This window comes from Elephantulus edwardii, unplaced genomic scaffold (assembly GCF_000299155.1).
Source record: "Elephantulus edwardii isolate Elephantulus edwardi_28Jun2011 unplaced genomic scaffold, EleEdw1.0 scaffold00005, whole genome shotgun sequence".
NCBI classification, from domain to species: domain Eukaryota; kingdom Metazoa; phylum Chordata; class Mammalia; order Macroscelidea; family Macroscelididae; genus Elephantulus; species Elephantulus edwardii.
The window spans coordinates 10672791-10694124 of NW_006399755.1; the positions used below are offsets into that span (position 1 = coordinate 10672791).

At 45.5% G+C, this 21334-nt stretch overlaps 1 protein-coding gene across 1 annotated transcript in view; it reads right to left on the reverse strand.

Moving 5' to 3' along the window:
* CDCP2 (CUB domain containing protein 2) overlaps positions 1–21334 on the reverse strand; it is a 31734-nt gene that overhangs the window by 4045 nt on the left and 6355 nt on the right. Inside the window, exons 2-6 of the mRNA XM_006879812.1 lie at positions 11364–11711; positions 8411–8746; positions 6364–6764; positions 2769–3003; positions 490–668 (exon numbers count right to left, since the gene is read on the reverse strand). Coding sequence (XP_006879874.1) covers positions 490–668; positions 2769–3003; positions 6364–6764; positions 8411–8746; positions 11364–11711 — 1499 coding nt within the window. The remainder of the gene's footprint in view (positions 1–489; positions 669–2768; positions 3004–6363; positions 6765–8410; positions 8747–11363; positions 11712–21334) is intronic.

A 21334-nucleotide genomic window follows, 5' to 3' on the forward strand; every position in this document is an offset into this window, starting at 1 on the left:
CGGGTGGCCTAATGGTAAGGAGTTGTACTGGCAACTCAAAGGCAGGTTGTTTGAATCCACCAGCTGGATTCGGGAGAAGGATGGACAGTCTCCTCCCATGTGATTTATAGCCTCTAAAAACCTGCTGAGGGTTCGCTATGCATGGTATTAAACAGTATTAACAATAGTATTAAGGAGGTGAGAACAGTTATGTCCCCCTGAGGCATTTTGAAGAAGGAGGGAAGCACAGCCGACAGGGTCTTGTGGAAGAGTGGCCTCGGGAGTCCTTTTATGTATGTAGTGGTACCCCACTTCCTTTCTCCTCTATTTGAACTCTCACCACTTTACATTCACATGAACAAGTACGCTGACATAGAACCAAGGAGGGCTGAGTTCTGCACCCCAGCTGAAGTAGTTAACCACAGTCAGCAGCAGAAAAGTTCTCAGTGGTGGGGGCCTTTTAGCTGAGGTCAGAGCTCCTCCCTCGTACCTGACACTCCAGCTCCCTACCTGAGACTCAGTGCCACAAGTGTCAAAGCGCGCCTGGATCCGGAAGTTGCTGCCGACTTCCTGGGCAGCACAGCTCCGGCTGCCCAGATAGACCTTGGTCCGTTCCAGTGGGGCCAGTGTCTGTGCTGAGATCAGGATCTGGAAGTCAGTGCGGGAGCAGCTCACGTTCATTGGCACCACTGAGAAGGAGAGAAGGATGCTGGAGACCAGAGGCACACAGGGCCACCTTCTCTGTCCCCACTGTCTGAGAGTGGTGAATGGGGAACCTGACTGAGAGTGAGGAAGGTTCACAGAAGTCCTACAGGGCACAGAATGGGATATTTTATGTATGTTGTTCCATTTAACATCATCAGATTACAAACTCCCCTCCCAGGCTATATGCCTAAGGCAGCACCTCTAAACCCAGCACAGATCTAGGTAGGTACAGCCAGTGCAGACAGAGTGACTGGCAGGATGAATGAGTGGATATACTTAATCGTAGTAAAACCTATAGACAGTTCATTCAATCGTTCAACAAATATTTATGGATGACCTATTGGAAGCAGGGATTCTGAAGTTTTGTCTAACATACTTTGGGCATGTTGCAAGGAGGAACCATCCTTGGAGAGGGATGTCATGCTTAGGAGGGTGGAGGGAAAGCACAGGCAAGGAAGACCCTCAATGAGATGGACTGATTCAGTAACTGGGGAAATGGGAGTGGGTGTCTCAGAGACAATAAGGTTGGCACAGGATAGAGTAGGGTTCAGGGCTGTTGTACATAGGGTCTTTATGAGTCACAGGCAACTCAATGGCACATAACAACAACAACAACCCTAAGTTAATTTTTAAACCTTACACTAAAACTGTTCCCTAAAGTCTTAATTTTTTTTTGTCTTTTAATAAAAATACTTAATGCTGCCAAAAAGTATAAAAATACAGTAGGAAAGGCAGTAGAATACAAAGTAGTCTCCTTTCATTTCTTTCTGTTACATCTTTCTACATTTCATGCACACATTTAAAAATAAACCAAATTAGATTAGCAAAGTGTTCTGTTGGTGGGTGTTCTTCATTCCCTGGATGTAAAGTTTACTTTGTAAACAGACAGTTGTAAGGCAATCTAAAGGTCCATCAGCCTCACTTTAGTTTCCAGAGTGGCCATCATGTCTTGCTTGCACATCAATGGTTCAAAATTTATAGATGTGGTATACTCTTATAGATGAAGTATATTCTTATGTCATGAACACTTAGGTGTCTGTCCCCAAAGTCTTCTTAAAACCAAACAATAAAAAACACTCAAACTCATTGTCATTAAGTCAGAACCAGCTCATTGCTGACCTTCCAATGAGTTATCAGAGGCTATACATCTCACAGGAGGAGACTGACCATCTTTCTCCTGTGGAGTCTCTGGTGGATTTGAACCAATGGAAAGATCTGCCCTTGGGTTAGCAGCACAATGCTCTCTACACACTAAGCCACAGCAGAGCTCTCTAAAAATTAAACAATAGTTTAACCTATAAAGAGCATCCATTTGAGCGTTAGGCTCTTTTAAAGACTATCCACATGGGATCAAATTGACAAGAGCAATTTGAGAGATTATATAGAAAGCTGAGGAAACAGTGAGTTTTTGTAAATAGGGAGAGAATTACTAAGTAAAGGAGGTGAACATGCTTGAACAATGTGAAGAATTTAGTGCCATTGAATTGGTGCGTGTTTTGCTATGTATATTCTCAATAAAAACAAAAGGGTAAATTATGAAAAGAACTGGAGTGCTCTAGAGGGAAATTAAGCAAAGAAGAAAGGCAGAGAGCAAAGTGGGTGGGAGAGATGTCATTTTAAAGATGGTGGTGAGGGAAGACCTCACTTTCCCTTCCATATTGTCCTATGTATTAATTGGGCCTGGTTAAACCCACTACACGGGTTAGGATATGGAAGCTCTAAGAGGTGGTATTATTGGTGGTGGCCAAGCTAGGATTACAGCCTTTGAGTCTAGAGGATTCTAATGTCTGTGCTGTCTCCGCTTTATCTGGCTGCCCCTCGCATGCTCTGCCAGCGGTATCTGGGTGAACATTTTTGTATGTGTGCATGCATGTTACATGTGTGTATGCAGTGTGCATGTGCGTGCATACGTGTGTGTGTGTGCGCGCGCGGCACACGCAAGAGGATGGGCGAGGGGGATGACTGGAAGCTGGCAAAGGAGAGAGCTGGGAGGCAGAGGCCTGGAACTCTAGACCCCGCTACGGGAAATGCCTCAGACATATTTCAGTCTCTGGTGTCTAAGTAGCCGGGATTTATGGGCCTACCGTCTCCCACGGTGATGGCGGTGGTGCTGAACTGTGTGTCACCCCTGATTGATGCCGAGGCAGCCCTCCCAGCGGGAAGGCCGCCTGCAACCCTGGGCTGCAGCTGGAGCCTCGCCAGCACACGTGCCCCTGTCTGACCCTCCGCTCCCGCTGGGAACTGGGCTGGGAGGTGCGGTAAGGGGTGGGATGGGCAGAGCACTGAGGTGGGGGCTTCTGCACAGGAGTCAGGTTTGAGCTGCCCCAACCCTCAGTCTCTGGAGATTCAGACAGGGAAGGGAGGGGTCTGGTCTAAAAATCACAGGGAGCTGAGGGGAGACCTGGGCCAGGAAATCAGGAGATTAGAGCCAAAGGGACTTTAAAGATCACTCAGTCCATGTCTTTACTTTACAAGTGGAAACACTGAGACCTGGAGGAAGAAAACGGCACACCAGCTGGCCCAGTGGGAACTGGCTCTCCAGAGCTCTCGTGTCCAAGATACATAAGCTGAGGGGATCAACCTGAGTGGGACTTGGAGGTCCTCTAGTTCTCCCCTAGCTTATGAGTGGAGCCAACCAAAGTCCATAGCCACATCTCTACTGTGAGATTTAGCATGCTTAGTTGATAACCAAAGGTTGGCAATTCAAGTCCACCCAGAGGTGCCTCAGGAGAAGGATCCAGTGACCTACGTCCACACACCAGCCATCGAGTGCCCTGTAGAGCACAATTCTGCTCTGACACGTGGGGCCACCATGAGTCAGACCCAACGTAGCAGCAACAGGTTCCTGGTCCTTCCTGTAGCTCTACCCTTCCACATCCCATTGCTGAGTCCCCAGGCTGTGTGTGGGAGAGGGAAGAGGGAAGATCTCTAGACTGTGGGCAGGCCTGAGGCACTAGAGGGATAGAAATCCGCCCCCAGCAAGAATGTCCTCAGAGCCAAGCACCGTGACCTGCATCACATTGTCCCATCGTCACAGCCTCCTGGCCAGACCTGCTCAGTCCTAAGAGTCCACCTCCCTCAAGCCCCACACAGCCACTCAGGAAGGCTGTTCTCTCCCAATAAACACATATTGGAATCCCAAGGAAGAAGGAAATGGCATCTCATATACATTGAGCTTGTTATCATCAGGGGTCAGTCTCCTGGAAAAGGATATCATGCTTGGAAAAGCATAGGGGTCATCAAAGGAGAGGAAGACCTTCGATGAGATAGATCGATACAGGGCTTGAGTATGGCAGGGACTGTGAGGATGGCACGGGATCGGGCAGGGTTTTGTAATCTTACACTATGTGCCTATGCCACTTTGCATGAGAGCCACCTTGATGGCCTCTAACAGCAACACCCATGGAAAGGAGTCTGGGTGGTGCAGTGGTTAAGTGCTTAGAGGTGGCAGTTTGAACTCACTCAGAACCTCCACAGAAGAAGGCAGTGGCCATCTACCCCAAACCCATTTCCCACTGAGTCAAATCCAACTCCTACAGACACTACAGGACAGTGAGAGCCTCACTGGGTTTTCAAGGCTATAATCTTTACAGAGGGACTCTGTCTGACACATCTTTCTCCTGTGGAGCACCTACTGGAGTAGAAACACTCGCTGCTTGGTTAGAGCTGAGTGTTAAACTGCTGCCACACTATGGCTCTTTGCATAAAGATTGTGGATAGGCCCCTCCAAGTCAAGTATAAGTCACAGCGACTCTGTGAAGAGCCAGCCTGAATCCGGCCCTATCCTGTACCGTCCTCAGCATCTCTGACACACTAGAGCCTGTTGCTGAAGTCACTGTGTCAATCTGTCCCATTGGGGGGTCTTCCTGTCCTTCTCTGACCCTCCATCTTTCTAAGCACTATGTCCCTTTTCAAGGAATAGCCTTGTCCAAAGTATGGGAGGTAAAGCTTTGCTTTGCCTCCAGGGAGCCCTCTGGATGTTTTCCTAGACATATCTGCTTTTTAGGCAATCCATGGGCTATTCAGTATTCTTTTCCAGCACCACAACACAAGGGCATCAGTTCTACTTCTGTCAGCCTTGTTCATTGTCCAACTCTCTGATGCACAAGCAGGTGATTGAGAAGACCATGGCCTGAATCAGGCACATCTTAGTTTTCTAAAGATTACAGGAAGCAAATCCTATAGACTGCATGTCTAACTTGTCCCATCGCATTCATTATAAGTCTGAATCAACTCAATAGCACTCAGTAATGGCAACGTGCCTGTGCATATAAGCCCACTTAGGAATAGGACTTGCTTTGTCTTGTTAGTGAAGCCAAGCTGTGTATTTCTGAGATATAAAGTGAGCAGAGAAGACCTAGGAGGAAGTACGGATGATGCCACTTGAAGATCACCAAGGAATTGAGGAGTGCTGCGGCTAGAGAAACTAAGACACTGATTTCCCCAGAGCTGATGGAGAGCCTTCCCTTAGAGCTGCTGCCTTGAATTCAGACTTCCAGCCTCCTGAATTGTGAGAAAATAAATACAGGTTCTTTGAAGTCACAAACTTAGAGTATCTCAGTTACATCAGCCAAAGATGATGAAGGCAAAGGCAGGGATGTGAGTTCTGGCCCTGGGCCATGTCACTGACTGCCTATGTGAGCACGATGAAGTAATTTCCTCTCTTTCTGCACCTCCATTTCCACAAAGCTTAGCTCTAGTCAAGTAGAGGGGAAATGGGCCCAGAAAGGGTAACGGAAAGAGGGGAGAGAGGTGGGCACTGCTGGCTGGCAAGCCTCACTAACTGGAGGCTGCAAAAGCTAGCTGCCAGCTCTCTCAGCATCCTTTAGAGTGAGGCATGGACATCTGACCAGGTTCAAAGACAGGAGACAAAGGAAGTCTTGCAGGTTTCTGGGAATACTTTTGCACTCCTGTTAAGGTATTTTTTTGGGGGGGCTGTCTCCTACTTCCTTTTAGCTGTGAATGTGAGCATAATGCCTGGAGCTGTGGCAACCATCTTGCAGCCATGAGGAGAGGCCAAGAGACTTTCAGAGAGACCAGCTGGGCCCCTGGTCAATACAGCAGCTGCCTAGCTTTGGACTCCTTATTCTGGGAAGGGAAACCCCGTTACCAAAACCATTCAAGGTACTGTCAATGTTTCTGCTGCTCCAGCCCAAACCATTTCTAACAATGCAAAGCGGGCAGGCATTTCCGTGGCTAATTATACCAGTTGTGTACCATCATTAAATAATGCTTAATGACAATATTTTGCATGTTATTCCTGAATACAAGAGCTCAGCCACAGCACTAGAGAGGCCAAGGGCTTTACGGAGAAAGACTCAGAAAAATCAGTTGCCACTGAATTGACTTCAGCTATAGAACCCTCTGGTGAGACAGAGTAGAGCTGAGTGCCACTAGATTTTCAACGGCTGTGATCTTTTGAAAGTAGATTTGCAGGCTTTTCTTTTAAGACACTCTGGGCAGATGCTAGCCATAGTAGTCAAGCATTCAGTTACTAACTCCATTGAGCTGGAGGGAGGAAGAATTCAGGATCATGGAACTGGGAACTGGAAAAAGGGAGAATCATTCTGGTGTGGTTTCAAAGACCTCAATGGAGTCATTGGGAGTGGTGTCGTCACCCAAGAAGGGGCCAGGCCATTCATGGGAATTCGGACCAGCTGGTAGGATGAGGATGTCAACTGCCTGGCTTTCCCCCCACCAGCACACCCACCCCCTCCCCAGCTGACCTCCGATGTAGGCCACCGAGAAGCCCCTGCGGGTGGTGCTACGGTCTGTGTGCAGCAGGAGCAGGAGCTGGTTGTGGCTGGAGGTGACAGGTGGTGGCAGGTGGTGGCCACACCAACTCCCCAGCAGCGGTGCCTCCTCACTGGCCCCGTCAAAGGCCGCCAGATGGTCAAAGTCACAGTTTCTGGTCAGGCTGTTGGTCTCCTCCAGGTCCAGATCGAGGAAGAAGATCTTGATCCGGTAGCCAGGAGGCAGGCGGATGGTCCAGTGGCAGCGGATATTGTTGGGGTAGGATCCAGGGTACTGCGGGCTGGAGAAGTTACCCCGCATGGAGGTGAACACCTCCTGGCATTCTCCTGTGGGGGAGAGGAAAGCAACACTCCACCCTCTGCAGTTATAGCTTCAGGGGCAGGTGCTAAGAAAGTCCTAACATCACCCCAACAGGCTGTGGGTACCATGGCCAGCAAACCAGGTAAGGATCACAAAGCTTGCTTTACACTGAAGCCAGCTGAGAGCTGGGACTCTCACTCCAGTTAGCAATCTCCAGGGATAAGCATTCAATAATGATACCCAACACCTGTCCTTAGAGTTGAGCCCAGACTCCCTGGCTTGATGAACAAGGCAGTTTGTGATGATCCAGCTTTGCACCTTTTCTCATTGCTCTTCAGCCACTCCCCACATCCCAACCTCAGCGAACATCCAGTATGAGAAACCCACCTAACCCTCTCTAACCATCATTCCTTTGTGCATTCAATTCCCCTGCTTAGAACACCATTCCTTTCTTTCCACTTCTCTCTAGCTTCTTCAAGGCACTACTCAATTCCCCTCCTCCAGGAAGCCACCCGCGATTCTTCCTGTCCCATAGGAGAGGGTCACAATAAGTTGTCATTATCCATCTCCCTCACTAGACTGAGAACTCCTCAAGAGTTCATTCACTCATTTCTACAAACATTAATTGAGTCCCTGCTATGTGTTAGCTACAAAGAAGGGACTTATATAGTGCAACAATGAATGAATGGAAACCCAAAATCTCTGTAAATGTTTATGAAAATTAATAAAATATAGAAAAAAAAAGAAGGGACTTATATCTAGAACTTGTAGAATACTCCAGCACCTCAACAAGATAAAGGTAAACAACTCAGTTGCAAAATGGGCACAGTATATGAACAAACACTTCACCAAAGAAGGTATTAGGATGGCAAACAAACACATGAAGAAATGTTCAAAATCCCTAGCTTTAAGAGAGATGCAAATCAAAACAACTATGAGATATCATCTCTCTCCAGTAACAATAGCAAAGTTCAACAGAGCAGCAAACAATGAATGGAAATCCAAGTTTTCTGTAAACTTTCATTAAAATAGCAATAGAATAAAATCATAACAAAAAAGGAGAGAGAGAGTTCATTCATTCCTACAAACATTAGTTGGGTCCCTGCTGTGTGTCAGGTACAAAGATCCCATAAGGGCCTCAGTCAGGTACAAAGATCCCATAACGACCTTTCAGGAAAGAGAGATGGACACACAAATCACATACACACAAAGTAAGCATTAGGCCAGAGCTACGGAAAAGCCTCTAGGAGGCATTGATGGAAGGGAGTGAGCCCAGTGAGTGAGTCAGGAAGTCTTCACAGAGGAGGTGACTTTTTGTTATGCCTTGGCATCAGCCACATAGAATGGGATGTGCCTTTACATTCCAGGCAGAGAAAAGAGAAAGGGGTGCAACGAAGGAAAGTGGGACCACTGCAAGCCTCGAACTCTGTGGTGTAATCTGTAGAAAGTTGTACTGCTAACACATTTGATTTTTTTTTTTTAATTTCCATTCATTCATTGTTGCACATTTGATATTTTTAATTCGCCAGTGGCTGCTCAGGAGAAAGATGCGCAGTCTCTTCCATGTGACTTACAGCTTCTGAAACTCACTGACTACAGCAATGAAAGTTGAAAGAGAGCAAGCACAGGGGGGCGGCTGGGGCCTAGGAGCTGTAGCTCCAGCTCCTCCTACCTGAGAAATAGTACGCCTTGAAGCCCCGGCCTCCGATGTTGAAGTCAGACTTGAAGACCACCTGCAGCTCGTGGCCCAGGGATACGAGGGTGGGGGGCCTGGTGCTGCCACAGTAGTGATGCCCGCGGGCGGGGCCTGGCCCCCCGAGCACGGCCACGTAGTCATAGGTGCACTCCTCGTTGCCCTCCACCTGGAAGTCCACGAACACCAGCTTGACGGTGGCGGGGCCAGCCGCCCGGATCACCCAGCGGCACTCCACGTTGTTGGGGTAATTGTTGGGGTACTCGGGGCTGGTGAGGACCCCCGACAGGCCTGACAGGACTCCACCGCACACATCTGCAAGGGAACCCACTCAGTCTGACCCCTCTCCTTTCCCACGGTAACCGGATCTCCTCCCTACAACCTGCTGCCTTCACAGGTGCCCTCGTCTCTCACTGAGGCCTCCCAACCTGCACCCGCACTGTATTTTTTAACCTTGACCCCAAGTCTAGGAATAGTGCATTATTGTTCCCTCCATTCTACAGGAAACAAAACAGAGGCACAAAGAAACTAAATAACCCACCTGGACAAGCTTGGTAAAGTCCAGGAGTAAAGCTTGAGCCAAGGATTTGAGCACAAGGAGCTTACTTGGGAGGTGCATGAGGCCCAGGTGGGAAGGGAAGAAGTGGGGCAGTGAAAAGAAGATACTATCTCCCCTAAAGGCCACTGTTAGGGCCCCTGCAGATGGGCAGTGGGTGCTGAACCGTGCAAGGGATCCCCAGGAAATGGAGGCACCAACGTGTTGCACGTCACCCTAGAAGTGAGGGGCTGGTGTGTTTACACACTAACCCTATAGAGTCCAGGTCAAGAACTGCTGGGGTGCAAGGGAGGCCTTCTGACTTTGGGAAAGCCCTCAAGCAGAGATGCAGAGGTTGGCAGGAGCGCACACTGAAGTGGTCTTGACAGCAGGTCACCTGACTGGCGACTGGGAGAGTGGGACTTGAACCCAGGGAGACTAACTGTAGAGCCTGGGCACTTAACTGTTGCAACCTCCCACTGCCCACTTCTAACAGACTGAGGTGCCTGAAGCAGGCATGTTCTCAAACCTCCCTCACAGGTGAGGACAGGTGGCCTCTCAGCTCTGCCTTCAGTTCACCATGTGACCTGGGCAAGCAGCCCTCTCTGATAGCAGCCCTGACTAGGAGAAATTCTAGAGCCTTGTTGTTAAGGCTCCACTACTAATCAAAAGGATGGCAATTTCAAACCCACTAGCTCCTCCACAGGAAAAAGATGTAGCTTTCCGCTTTCATCAAGATCAGGAAACCCCATGGCTGGTTCTACTCTATCCTGTAGGATCTTGAAGAGTTAGAAGTGACTGGCCAGCAGTGGGTTAGGTTCTGTGTTTTAATAAGGCCTACTGAGCCTGACCAACAGGGTGTGGACTCCCAGAGACTCTAAGGAGAGGCTGGTGAGAGCCCTGAGAAGCCTCACAGTCATGCAACAGGTGAGGATGAGGCAGCGATTGTTCCCAGGTCACCTGCAGGATGGGGCCACACTCGGGATGTATTTCCCGAGAGTCTATAGTCTCACCTCATGACCTGAGATGGGGTCTAAGGATCTGACTGCATGTCCCTGCACTGGGTCCTCAAGCTTCACGGCATTGCAAACTCAACTCATTGCCAGCAAGTAGGAACCATCTCATAGCTGACCCTCCAGTGGGTTTTCAGAGGCTGCAACCACAAGGGAGGAGATGGCCCATCTTTCTCACATAGAGCGGCTGGTGGATTTGAACTGCCGATGGACTACGCCACCAGGGCCGGCAGGGATTCAAGGGCCACCAAAAAAAATAATTGTCAGGAGTGGAGTACACCTGTGTGCCATGCATTTGGGTCTTCCAGAGAATTAACATGTTTGACTACTAATCAAAAGATGGAGGTTTGAATCTACCTAGGGGCACATTAAGGAGCTCTAGTGGCCTAGTGGTAAGGACCCATGCTGCAGTCCCAAAGGTAGGAGGTTCAAATCCACCAGCTGCTCCAAGGGAGCAATTTCCTCCCATGCGATTTATTGCCTCTGAAAACCACCTGGAGGGTCAGCTATGGGCTGGTTCTGACTCAGTGGCACACCACCACAGCAACAGAGGCCTTAAAAAAAAAAGGCCTGGCAATCTATTTAAAAAGGGAAAAAAATCAGCTTCTGAAAAGCCTGGAGAGCACAGTTCTGCTTTGACACACGCAAGGTCACCATGAGTCAGCACATGCTTGTCTGAGCATCCCCGGATCAACGCTGGTGGGCCTGGCAGATCAGGAGCCTCTGCAGCTGCCTGGTGCTTGCGTGGATGTGAACAGGGCCTTTGGTTTTAACTTAGGAAGAAGGAAGCAAGTTTGTGCACCGGGAGGAGTCAAGGAGATAAGCAAACAGGCCAAATCTCTGCTCCCAACCTGGTCTCTGGGCAGATTTCAAGCCAAGCTGAGAAGAGAGAATGCAAGAACGCACAATAAGAGGCTCAGGAAAGGTTTTGGGATAAGGAGCCACCAGCTCCCCCAACCCCTGTATGCTGTCCACTCCTGAGGACTTGGTGGGGAGGGGCCCCTGGGAAGCCTCTGAAAGTATCAGTGGTGGTAGCCTAGTGGTGACCCTCTTGTGACATTGTCATGGGAATAATAAGGGCCCGGGGAGAAAAGCATAAGTACCCTCATTCCTGAGCACAAGGACAGCTTTTGGAGCCCAGGAATGATGGAGATGTGAGGAGTGCTGCCAGGAGGGGGGGAACCCACGACCAAGATGTGGTTATGAACACGGAGGTTGCCCCATGAAGGAGGAGAGCAAGACCATCCGGGTTACAGAGCACTTCTGCAAGGTGCCTATGTTGTTGTTGTAACCTGCCCACATGCCTGGACTGTACCAGTCTGGCCTTAGCTCTCCGTCTTCCCACCTCCACCAAGGGCCACCCACCCCCAAGCCCTCCCCTGACCTTTCTGGTAGCCGGCAGAGAAGCCGTGGCTGGCCACGTGCTTGTCTGAGTGGAAGACGACAGACATGACGTGCCACGAGGAGGAGAAAGGTGGCGGGGGCACCTGGCCACAGAACCTCCCCAGCAGGTTGCCCTTGTCTCCGGCCGCCCCGTTATAGATCTCCAGGAAGTCAAAGGCGCAGGTGTCATGGAACTCCAGGTCAAAGGCGTGGAAGGTGAGCAGCACAGAGGAGCCCTCGGCCACCACGATCAGCCAGCTGCACTCCGTGTCATAGGGGTAGAGCCTGGGGAAGTTGGGGCTGGAGAAGTTTCCAGAAGGTGCTGAGAGCACACCCCCACATTTGACACCTGGAGTGAAGCAAAAAGATGGCTCTGAGTTAGTTGGTGCTGGGGTCTTGGGTAAATGTGACAAAGGGGCATGGTCTCAACTACAACCCGGGTCTGTGGGGCGAGATGGGGGGTGGGCAAGGCCATGGCCTGACAGCAATCCATTTGTTCTTTATTCACTCATTCGCTTTTGTATTCTTCAAAAGTTTAAGAAGCATTCTTTTATTCAGTCAGCAGTATTGAGTGCCAAGTACTGTTCCAGGTGTGAGGGAGATAGCAGGAACAAAACAGATAAAAATCTCTGCTATCTTGGAAAGGAGATAAAATTCTCCATGTTCGTGGAAGAGACGGGATGTGTATATAGAGTATATCAAATTCAACACTGAAACTATCAAGTAATGGTAAGTGCTGTGTGAGGAAAATACAACAGGAAAAGGGGACAAGAGGCAGCAGCGGTAGGTTTGCAATTTTTTACAAAACACCTACTATACGCTCCGGTGGCCTACTAGCAAGAAGCTGCCCTGCAATCCCAAAGTCATGTAGTTTGAGGTCACCAGCTGCTCTGTGGGAGAACATTGGCAATCTCCTCCCGTGCAATTAACTGCCTCTGAAAACCTGCTGAAGGATCAGCTTTGGGTCAATTCCTACTCGATGGTACACAACAACAACAACAATATATGCTCTGGCCATGGGACACGGTTCAAATCCACCAGCGCACAGGAGAAAGATGGGCACTCTCCTATGCGACTTAATATCTGTGAAAACCCTCTGGAGGGACAGCTAAGGGCCGGTCCTGACTCGATGGCACACAGCAGCAACAACATGCACCCCCCTCAAGTTCTCTGCAGCAAGATGTTAAAACATGAGATAATCTCCCTCTCCCCCCCACACACAGTGAAAACACACAGCCTATTACAATGTACAAAGGTGCATTCTTATGCAGACATATGGGTTTGTATTTAAAAAGAAAAACAATGGCAGGAAGCTCATAAAAATGGTTCTCCGCTGGAGGAAGAAACAGAAGGGGGAAGGAGCAGGCAGCTTGGCTAGCCCTCTCTAAATGTACCTTGTCTGAGGAGTTGGGCTTTTTTAAAGATGTAGAAGGTTTTACATCGTTTATAAAGATCTCTTTTTTTAAAAAAAAAGCTTCTAAAATTCCCACGTGAAAGCAAGTCTGCTTTAAAGCCCTGGTGGTGCAGTAGCTCAGGGCTTGGAAGCTCCTCATCGGTCACTACAGGGAAGAAAGCAAACTGCTTCTGTAGAAACGACTTTCTGACTGCCAAGAGAACACTATAGGCTGCTCTGCTCTGTCACAAGGAGTCACTGTAAGTTGAAAATTGGTTTAATAGCATAGCACCTAATAACAATAACAGGATACCAAGCTGGAGGCAGATCCACACAGAGAAAAATTATTTCAAAGGTCTTTGAAGCACATGTCTTGATGGTGCATCCCTAGTGAGGCGTGTCCTAGGACAAAATGAACCACAAAGAATTAAACTACATGCACTAGACCTGCTACTGGTAATAATATTCAAAACTATTATTTTACAAGTTTGGTCTATAATGGAAGGAACTAAAGAAACTATGTATGTTGGTGTCAACAGAAACCAAACCTTTAAATGTAAAAGAAAAGATATTATCAAATTAAAAGTTTATGTGAAAGCCTGTGGTCTTCAATTTTAAAAACTCTCAGGATGAAATTAGCATTTCCTTATATCTGTAAAAATTTTGTATCCCAGTTCTCTGTCCCCTGAAAACACCTAGATGTTGTTATGTGCCGTCAAGAACGCTACAACTAATCGCCACCCCATGAACAATGGCCCTGAACCTTGCTCTATCCTGAGCCAACCTCACCATCTCTGACGTGCATGACCCCATTGCCACAGACACTGTGTCAGTCCAGCTCATCCAGGGTCTTCCTCTCCTGTGCTGACCCTCTACCTTTCCAAGCATGATGTCCTTCTTCAAAGACTAGTCCCTCCTGGAAACATGCCAAAAATATGTGAAAGGGCTTAAAAACCCTTGCCTCCGAGGAGTACCCTAGTTTCACCCTCTTCATGACAGATCTGTTTGTTTTCTTGGCAGTCCATGGTATGTTCAATACTCTTTTCCAACACCACAACTTAAAGGCATCGACTCTTCTGTCATCCTTATTCATTGTCCAGCTCACAGATTGAGAAGGGTGGCCTTCCATGGCCTGGAAGGGTGCACTTTAGTCTCTAGACTGACACTGTTCTTCTCTCCATCCATCATGACACTGCCTATTGGTCCAGTGGTAAGAATCTCGTTTGGGGGCTTTTCTTAATATATTGAGACAAAATCCATACTGAAGGCTGCATTCCTTGATCTTCTGCAACAAGAGCTTGAAGTCCTCCTCACTTTGAGCAAGTACTGTTGTGTCATCTGCATAACGCAGGTTGTTGATGATTCTTCCACCAATCCTGATGCCACATTCCTTTTCATGGAGTCCAGCTTCTCAGATAATTTGGCCCAGAAAGCATCAAAAGAAGATGGAGGGAGTCACTGAATCACTGTACCAGAAAGAATTGATGGACACTGAAAATTTTCAGGAAGTACCACTGGGTCAATAGGTAGTGTCATGATGGATGGAGAGAAGACTGAAATTGCCAACATCTTCATCTTGCTTGGATCCAAAACTAATATCCTTGGTACAGTCAGGAAATAAGGAGACGTATTGCACAGGGAAAATCTGTAGTTAGGGACCTTTCCAAATTATTGAGGAGTAGTGACATCAGTTTGAGGATTAAAGTGCGTCTAATTCAGGCCACAGTCTTTCCAATTACTAACTGTGCATCCAAGAACTGGACAGTGAATAAGGATGACAGAAAAAAGATTGATGCCTTTGATCTGTGGTATTGGAGAAGAGCACTGAACATTCCATAGATGGCCAAGAAAACAAATAGATATGTCTTAGAGAGGGTGTTGATGGAGTGCTCTTTGGAGGCAAGGATGATGAGGCTTTGCCTCACATACTTTGGACATATGGCTAGGAAGTTCTATTCCTTGGAAAGGGACATGATTGGGAAGCGTGAAGGGTTGGCAAAGGAGAAAACCCTCAATTAGGTGGACTGACAAGATGACTGCTGCAATTGGCTCTTGTGTGTCAGGAAGTAAAGTGTGAGAACGGCACAGGACAGGACTAGGTTCAGATCTTTTGTTCATGGGGTCACTATGAGTCATACTCAACTCGATGGCACCTAACAACAACAATAACAGTAACAAGGGTGTTGATTGTGGAACCAACTAAGATGATATTACTAACAACCTCAATCTTTTCTCCACCTAGCATGATGCTGTCTGAGGATCTTTGTTTTCTTGATGTTGAGATGCAATCCATATTTAATGCTGCAGTGTTTGATCTTCTGCACCAAACACTTCAGATCCGGGTCAGTTTCTACAAGCAAGATTGTATCATCTGCATAACATAAGTTGTTGGTAAGTCTTCCTCCAATCCTCCAATTCCTAAAGTTCAGCCTCCTGAATGATCTGTTCAGCTTATGGACTGAAAATGTATGAAGAAAGGTTACATCTTGATGCACTTCTTTCTTTATTTTGAACCATTCAGTGTTCCCTTGCTGTTCAGACAACAGCATCTTGGCTGGCTCTGTATAAGTTCTGCATGAACATAGTTAAATGTTCTGAGATTCCTATTCTTCTCACAGTCAAATGCCACAGTAAAAAACACAAAGATCTTTCTGATACTTTCTGCCTTCAGCCAAGATCCATCTAACATCAGCAATGATATCCCTAGTGCCATGACCTCTTCCAAACGCAGCTTGTATTTCTGGTAGTTCTCTGTCAATGTACTACTCCATTAACTTTTGGATAATCTTCAGCAAGATTTTGCTTGCATGGGATATTAGTGATAGTGTTGGATAATGTTCAATCACCTTTTTTGGGAATAAGAATAAATATGGATCTCTTCTAGTCAGTTGGCCAGGTAGCTGTTCTCCACATTTCTTGGCACAACCTGGTGAGCACATCTAGGGCTCATCTGTTTGCTGAATTTTGCAGTATTTAATTCTTTTGTGCAAAGGACCAATAGTATTTGAAACTGACTCAGTGACAACAACAATAAGATGGCTTGATTTTAAGAAAACTTTGGGGATTGTTTGGGTTTAGCTTGGAAAGAGACTCCTAGGACAATAGTCTCTGGGATTCATCACCCTCCACAGCTTTTGTATATAAACTTTAAAAACATATGCACTCCTTTCCCATTCTTTGCCCACCTCACCCCATCTGTCCTATTTTCTAACAGCAGTATTATATTTGTCCTTTTTGTGACAGATATTTCTTTCAGCATAATGTCCTTCAGACTCCCTCCCTCATGTTGTGTAATGCTTTATGAGTTTATTGTTGTTCAGTGCTGCATAATATTCTATTGTGCGAATGTGCCATCATTTTTCTTTTTTTATTAATAAAATTATATAAATATAGATTATATAATAAAATTAGAAGCATTCAGAATATCAATGAAACAGCTGCAACTTTTTTTTGTTTTTATACAATTACAGAGTGGAATTTGGTTGTTGTTGTTGATTGCATTCAAGTTGAACACGACTCATAGCAAGCCTATGAACAAGAGGCCTTAAGCCCCTCTACAACTATTGATGTTTATCAAAGTTCATAGAGTTTCAGTTAGCAGAAGAATTACTTCATATAAGGTGCATCAGACAACTGAAAATGGAAAAAAAGCTCAAACCCACGCTACAATCCTCATATATAACTAATTTGTGCTGTACACCAACAGGAATCTGCTTTAAATTTCCATGCCAATTTACAACCCACATACTGCACTAGGCAAGGTTAGTGGTTATTGAAAATACCTCCAGGTATTTTCACACACATAGTAATGTGTTAACCATACCAAAAAGAGAGAGCGAGAGAGACTGTACAGTTTAAAAACAAATCTTACATGCCAATTGTTTTTTTTTTCTTTAAAAGTAGCGAGTTGTGTTCAGGGAGAATAAATGCTTTATAGACAAGGAAAAAAGAACTGCACTACAACCAACTTATTCATCATCATCATTATCCTCTTCTTCCTCCTCTCCTTGCTTTTCTCAGTCTTGCCAACTACCTTTTCAGCTGCATCGGGCTTGCCTCTAGCCCTGTATGCAGCAATAATATTCTTCTCGTTCTTCTCCTCAGCTTAATGAACTTCTCTCATAGGGCTGCTTGTCGTAGGCAGCAGTATTATTCCACGTCTCTCCCAGCTTCTTCACGACTTCACCAATGGAAAGGCCAGGTTGCTCTCCTCTGATTTTGGGGTGATACTCAGAACAAAACAAGAAAAAAGCCAAAGGGGGCATCTTGGACACATTGGGACCTTTGGACTTCTTTTTTGTTTCATCCTCATATCGCTCTCTCTCTCTCAACAGCCTTGTCCATCTTTGCCATGTCTTCAAATTTACCTTTCTCTTTAGCAGACACAGTCTTCCACCTCTCTGAGCTCTTCTTAGAAAATTCTGAGAAGTTGACAGAAGCATCTGGGTGCTTCTTCTTGTGCTTCTCTCAACAGATTTGCATGAAAAATGCATCCGATGACATTCTGCCTCTCAGCTTCTTAGGATCTCCTTTGTTTGTGGTTAGTTATTTCTCATCCATGAGGCAGAGTTGCCCAGTGCCATTTGGCTCTGCCTGGCCCAATGCTGCCTGTACGGAGCTCAATGTACTGCAGTGCCTTGACCCATAGTTTTTCTATCCATTCGTATATTGTTGGGCATTTGGGTTGCTCCCATCTCTTTGCTATTGTGAATAACACAGCAATAAACAGGATGTGCATGCATCTGTTTGGGTCGTGGCTCTGGTTTCTTTAGGGTATATTCCTAGTAATGGAATTGCTGGGTCAAATGGTATGTCTATTTCTAACTTTCTGAGAAAATGTCAGACTGGCTTTCATAGTAACTGTTCCATTTTACATTGCCACCAGCAGTGAAGAGGAATTCCAATTTCTCCACAACCTTGTCAACATTTGTTATTTGTTGTCCTGTTGAACTTTGCTAATGTTGCTGGGGTGAGATGATACCTTATAGCTATTTTGATTTGTGTTTCTCTGATAGCTAGGGATTTTAAACATTTAGAACAGATGAGGGGAAGAATTGTCTGGAAGGCATAGATGATTAGGCCTTATTCGTGTGACAATCTGGAACAAGGCATGGATTGCTGGGAGGGCTGGGGAGGGACGAAGAGAGCTAAGAAAATGTGCAACAAGAAGAAAGGAAAAATTATAACTTAAAAAAGTTAACTGGGGAGGAAAATGTGCAACAGTAAAGGAATGAAAATCCAACTGTTCTGTAAATTTTTGTTAAAATTACAATAAAATAATTTTTAAAAAAATAACCCATGGGGCGAGGAGTGGGGGGGGCTGGGCAGGGAAAAAAGTGTAATAATAATGAATGGAAATCCAAAATCTCTGTAAATGTTCATTAAAATTATTAAAATTTAAAAAATAACATTTAAAAAACCAAACCAAAACAAAACAAAAAAATAACCCAGCTTTTAAAAACTATCAGTCAAAATCCAAAGCAATCCTCCTGAAAGGTAAAAAAAAAAAAAAATTTAAAAAAATCATGATTTCTTTTAACCACTTTTGAGTTTTGTGAATTCATAAATTTCTACATATTTTAGATATTTCCATCCATGAGCATTTCCTTTGGTGTTCACTGTACCATATTTAGCCAGTGGGAGTCCCTCCTCTGTCTTTTGACATCATTCTCTATTTCAGTAAACAATCCTTGTTTCCATTTAAAAAAATGAAAATACTTCGAAGCAATGGTTAAATCAGTAACACTTTGTACCCCTACAACTCAGGTCAAGGGTATAATTTCCAAATGGGAAGAATCTGAGTTCTCTAGAGAATGACTGATAGCAGATCTAGGACAGGAAATATATTAGCTGTGCTTGCGTCATTGGGTCATCTTGTCACCCCAGAAATCACTTACTGAAAACAACTATGGTATCAAAAGGCACAGGAAGGACTGTGTCCTGGGATACTCCTTCCATCTTAAACCATGTTGTTGATTTCTTCTTAAAATCAAACTGTGTTATTGTCGTTCCCATTGAGTCGGTTTCAATTCTTACAACAGAATGAAATACTAGGTAGTTTTCAGACAGCCTTACAACTATTGCTGCATTAGAGCCCTTTGCTGTAGCACTGTGACAATACACTCATTTCCTTCAAAGTTTTCTTCTTTTTCATTGACTGTCTGCTGTTCCAAGCATCATGTTTTTTCCAAGGACTCCCGACAACATGCCCAAAGCGTGTGAAATGAAGCTTCACCATCCTTGGCTCTAAGGAACACCAGGGCTGCACACGTTTGTTTACACACACACACACACACACACACACACACACACACACACACACACACGCTTTGGCAGCTTAGTGGTAAGGAGTTGCATTGCCAGAACCAAAGGCAGGTGATTAGAATCTTCCAAATGCTTGTGGAAGAAAGATGGGCAGCCTCTTCCCAGGCAATTTATAGCTGAAAACCCACTGGAGAGTCATCTATGAGTCAGTTCTGACTTGGCAATACATAACACACACACATAAAATACACATACATCTTAGTGACATAGTGGCTTAAACAGCTGCTAACCACGTGTCATCCCATGAGGAAAATATGTGGCAGCCTGTGTCCGTAAAGATTATCAACGAGGAAACATACTGTTGTTATGTGCTGTCCATTTGGAAATGACTCGTAACTGACCCTCCAGCAGGTTTTCAGAGGCTGTAAATCACACTGAAGGAGACTGCCCATCTTTCTCCCATGGAGAAGCTAATGGATTTGAACCATATTTTTTGGGCTGACAATACAACTCCTTACCCACCAGAACTACCTAGGAAAAATCATAGGACATCACTATTCTGTCATTTAGGGTCACTATGTGCTAGAATTGACCGAACGGGGAATGCAGGGTATGCATATAGATAGCATCTTTTTCTGTTAGATATCTATCTTGAATTATAATGTGATTCTAGATATCATTTTAAAATTTTTCCAGATTTTATTTTGAAAGAAGACACAAGGAGAACAGGATGCTGAGAATTTTATTGAAGATGGTTGATGGATACATTATTGTTGTTATGTGCCGTCTAGTAGCTTACGACTCAATTGCTCTGAACCCTGCTCTATCTTGAACCAATTTCATTGCCTCTGACACATCTGCATCCATTACCCCAGTCACTGTGTTGGTCCGTCTCATCCAGAGTTTTCCTCTCTTGTATTGTCCTTCTCCCCTTCCGAGCATGAGGTACTTCTCCAAGGACTGATCCCTCCTGGCAACATGCCCAAAGAATATGAGACAGAGCTTCAATATCCTTGCCTTTATTGAGCAGTCTGGTTTCACACTCTTCACGCAGACCTGTTTGTTCTCTTAGCAGTCCATAGTATATTCAATAATCCTCTTCAGCACCACTACTTAAAGACATTGGTTCTTCTTCTATCATTCTTGGTCATTGTCCAGCTCTCTGATGCATAGCAAGGAACTGCAAATACCATGGCCTGAATCAGACACACCTTATTCTCTAGACTGCCATCATTGCTTTTCAGTACTCCGGAGAGATTTTCCCAGTGCAATTAATCTTTTGATTTCCTGGCTGCTGGAACTAAGAGTGTTGATCATGGAACCAAGCAAACTGAAGCTGTTAACAATCTCAGTCTCTACTGCTGCCAATTGGCCCAATGGTGATCGATGCATAAAGGTTGATTATATTACTTTCTCTACTTGCTATATATTTCAAAATTTTCATAATTAAAAGTTAAAACAACAATAGCAACAGATTCTTTCTTTTTTAAAAACAAGTTTTATTGTATTATTTTTACGTGTACCGTCAAATCAGATCTGACTGGTACAGGAAGAGATTGCCCCCTCCTTCTCCAGCAGAGCATCTGGTGGATTTGAACCACATACCTCTGGGATTGCAGTGCAGTGTCTTGATTGTTAGTATGGATTGAATTGTGTCCTAGGAAAAGATACACTTAAGTGCCAACCCCTGGTGCCTTTGATGTGACCTCATAAACAACATGCCTCTATGAACTGTGATAAATGTTGATAGTTATAGAAAGGCTTCAGGCCTTTTGACTCAAAGGCAAACAACAACAACAACATTTGGAGATAAAGACTTTGAAGATGTAAGTTAAGAAAGCAGTATGTTAAACTGGAGTAGTGTAGATTCTAAACTAATCTGAGTTGCTTTGTATACAAGCTACAAGAGATAAGACAAAAGATACAGATATAAAAGACAGGTTGAGGAAGGACATCCATAGAAGATACATCTATAAGCTAAAGAATGCCTGGGGCTACTAGAAGCTGAAAGAGACTAGAAAGGGTCAACATTGGGAGGAGTATGACTTCCAACATGTTGATTTAAACTTGTAGCCTCCATAACCATGTTGTTGTTGTTGTTATATGCTGTAGAGTCACTTGTGACTCATAGCAACCCTATATACAACAGCTCTGAAGCCTGCCCTGTCCTAAGCCAGTCTCACTGACTTCAACACACCTACCCCCATTGCCCTAGTTACTGTATCAATCCATCTCATCTGGGGTCTTCCTCTCCTGCACCGTCCCTCCACCCTTCTGACTATGATGTCCTTTACCAAGGACCTTCTCCAATATCT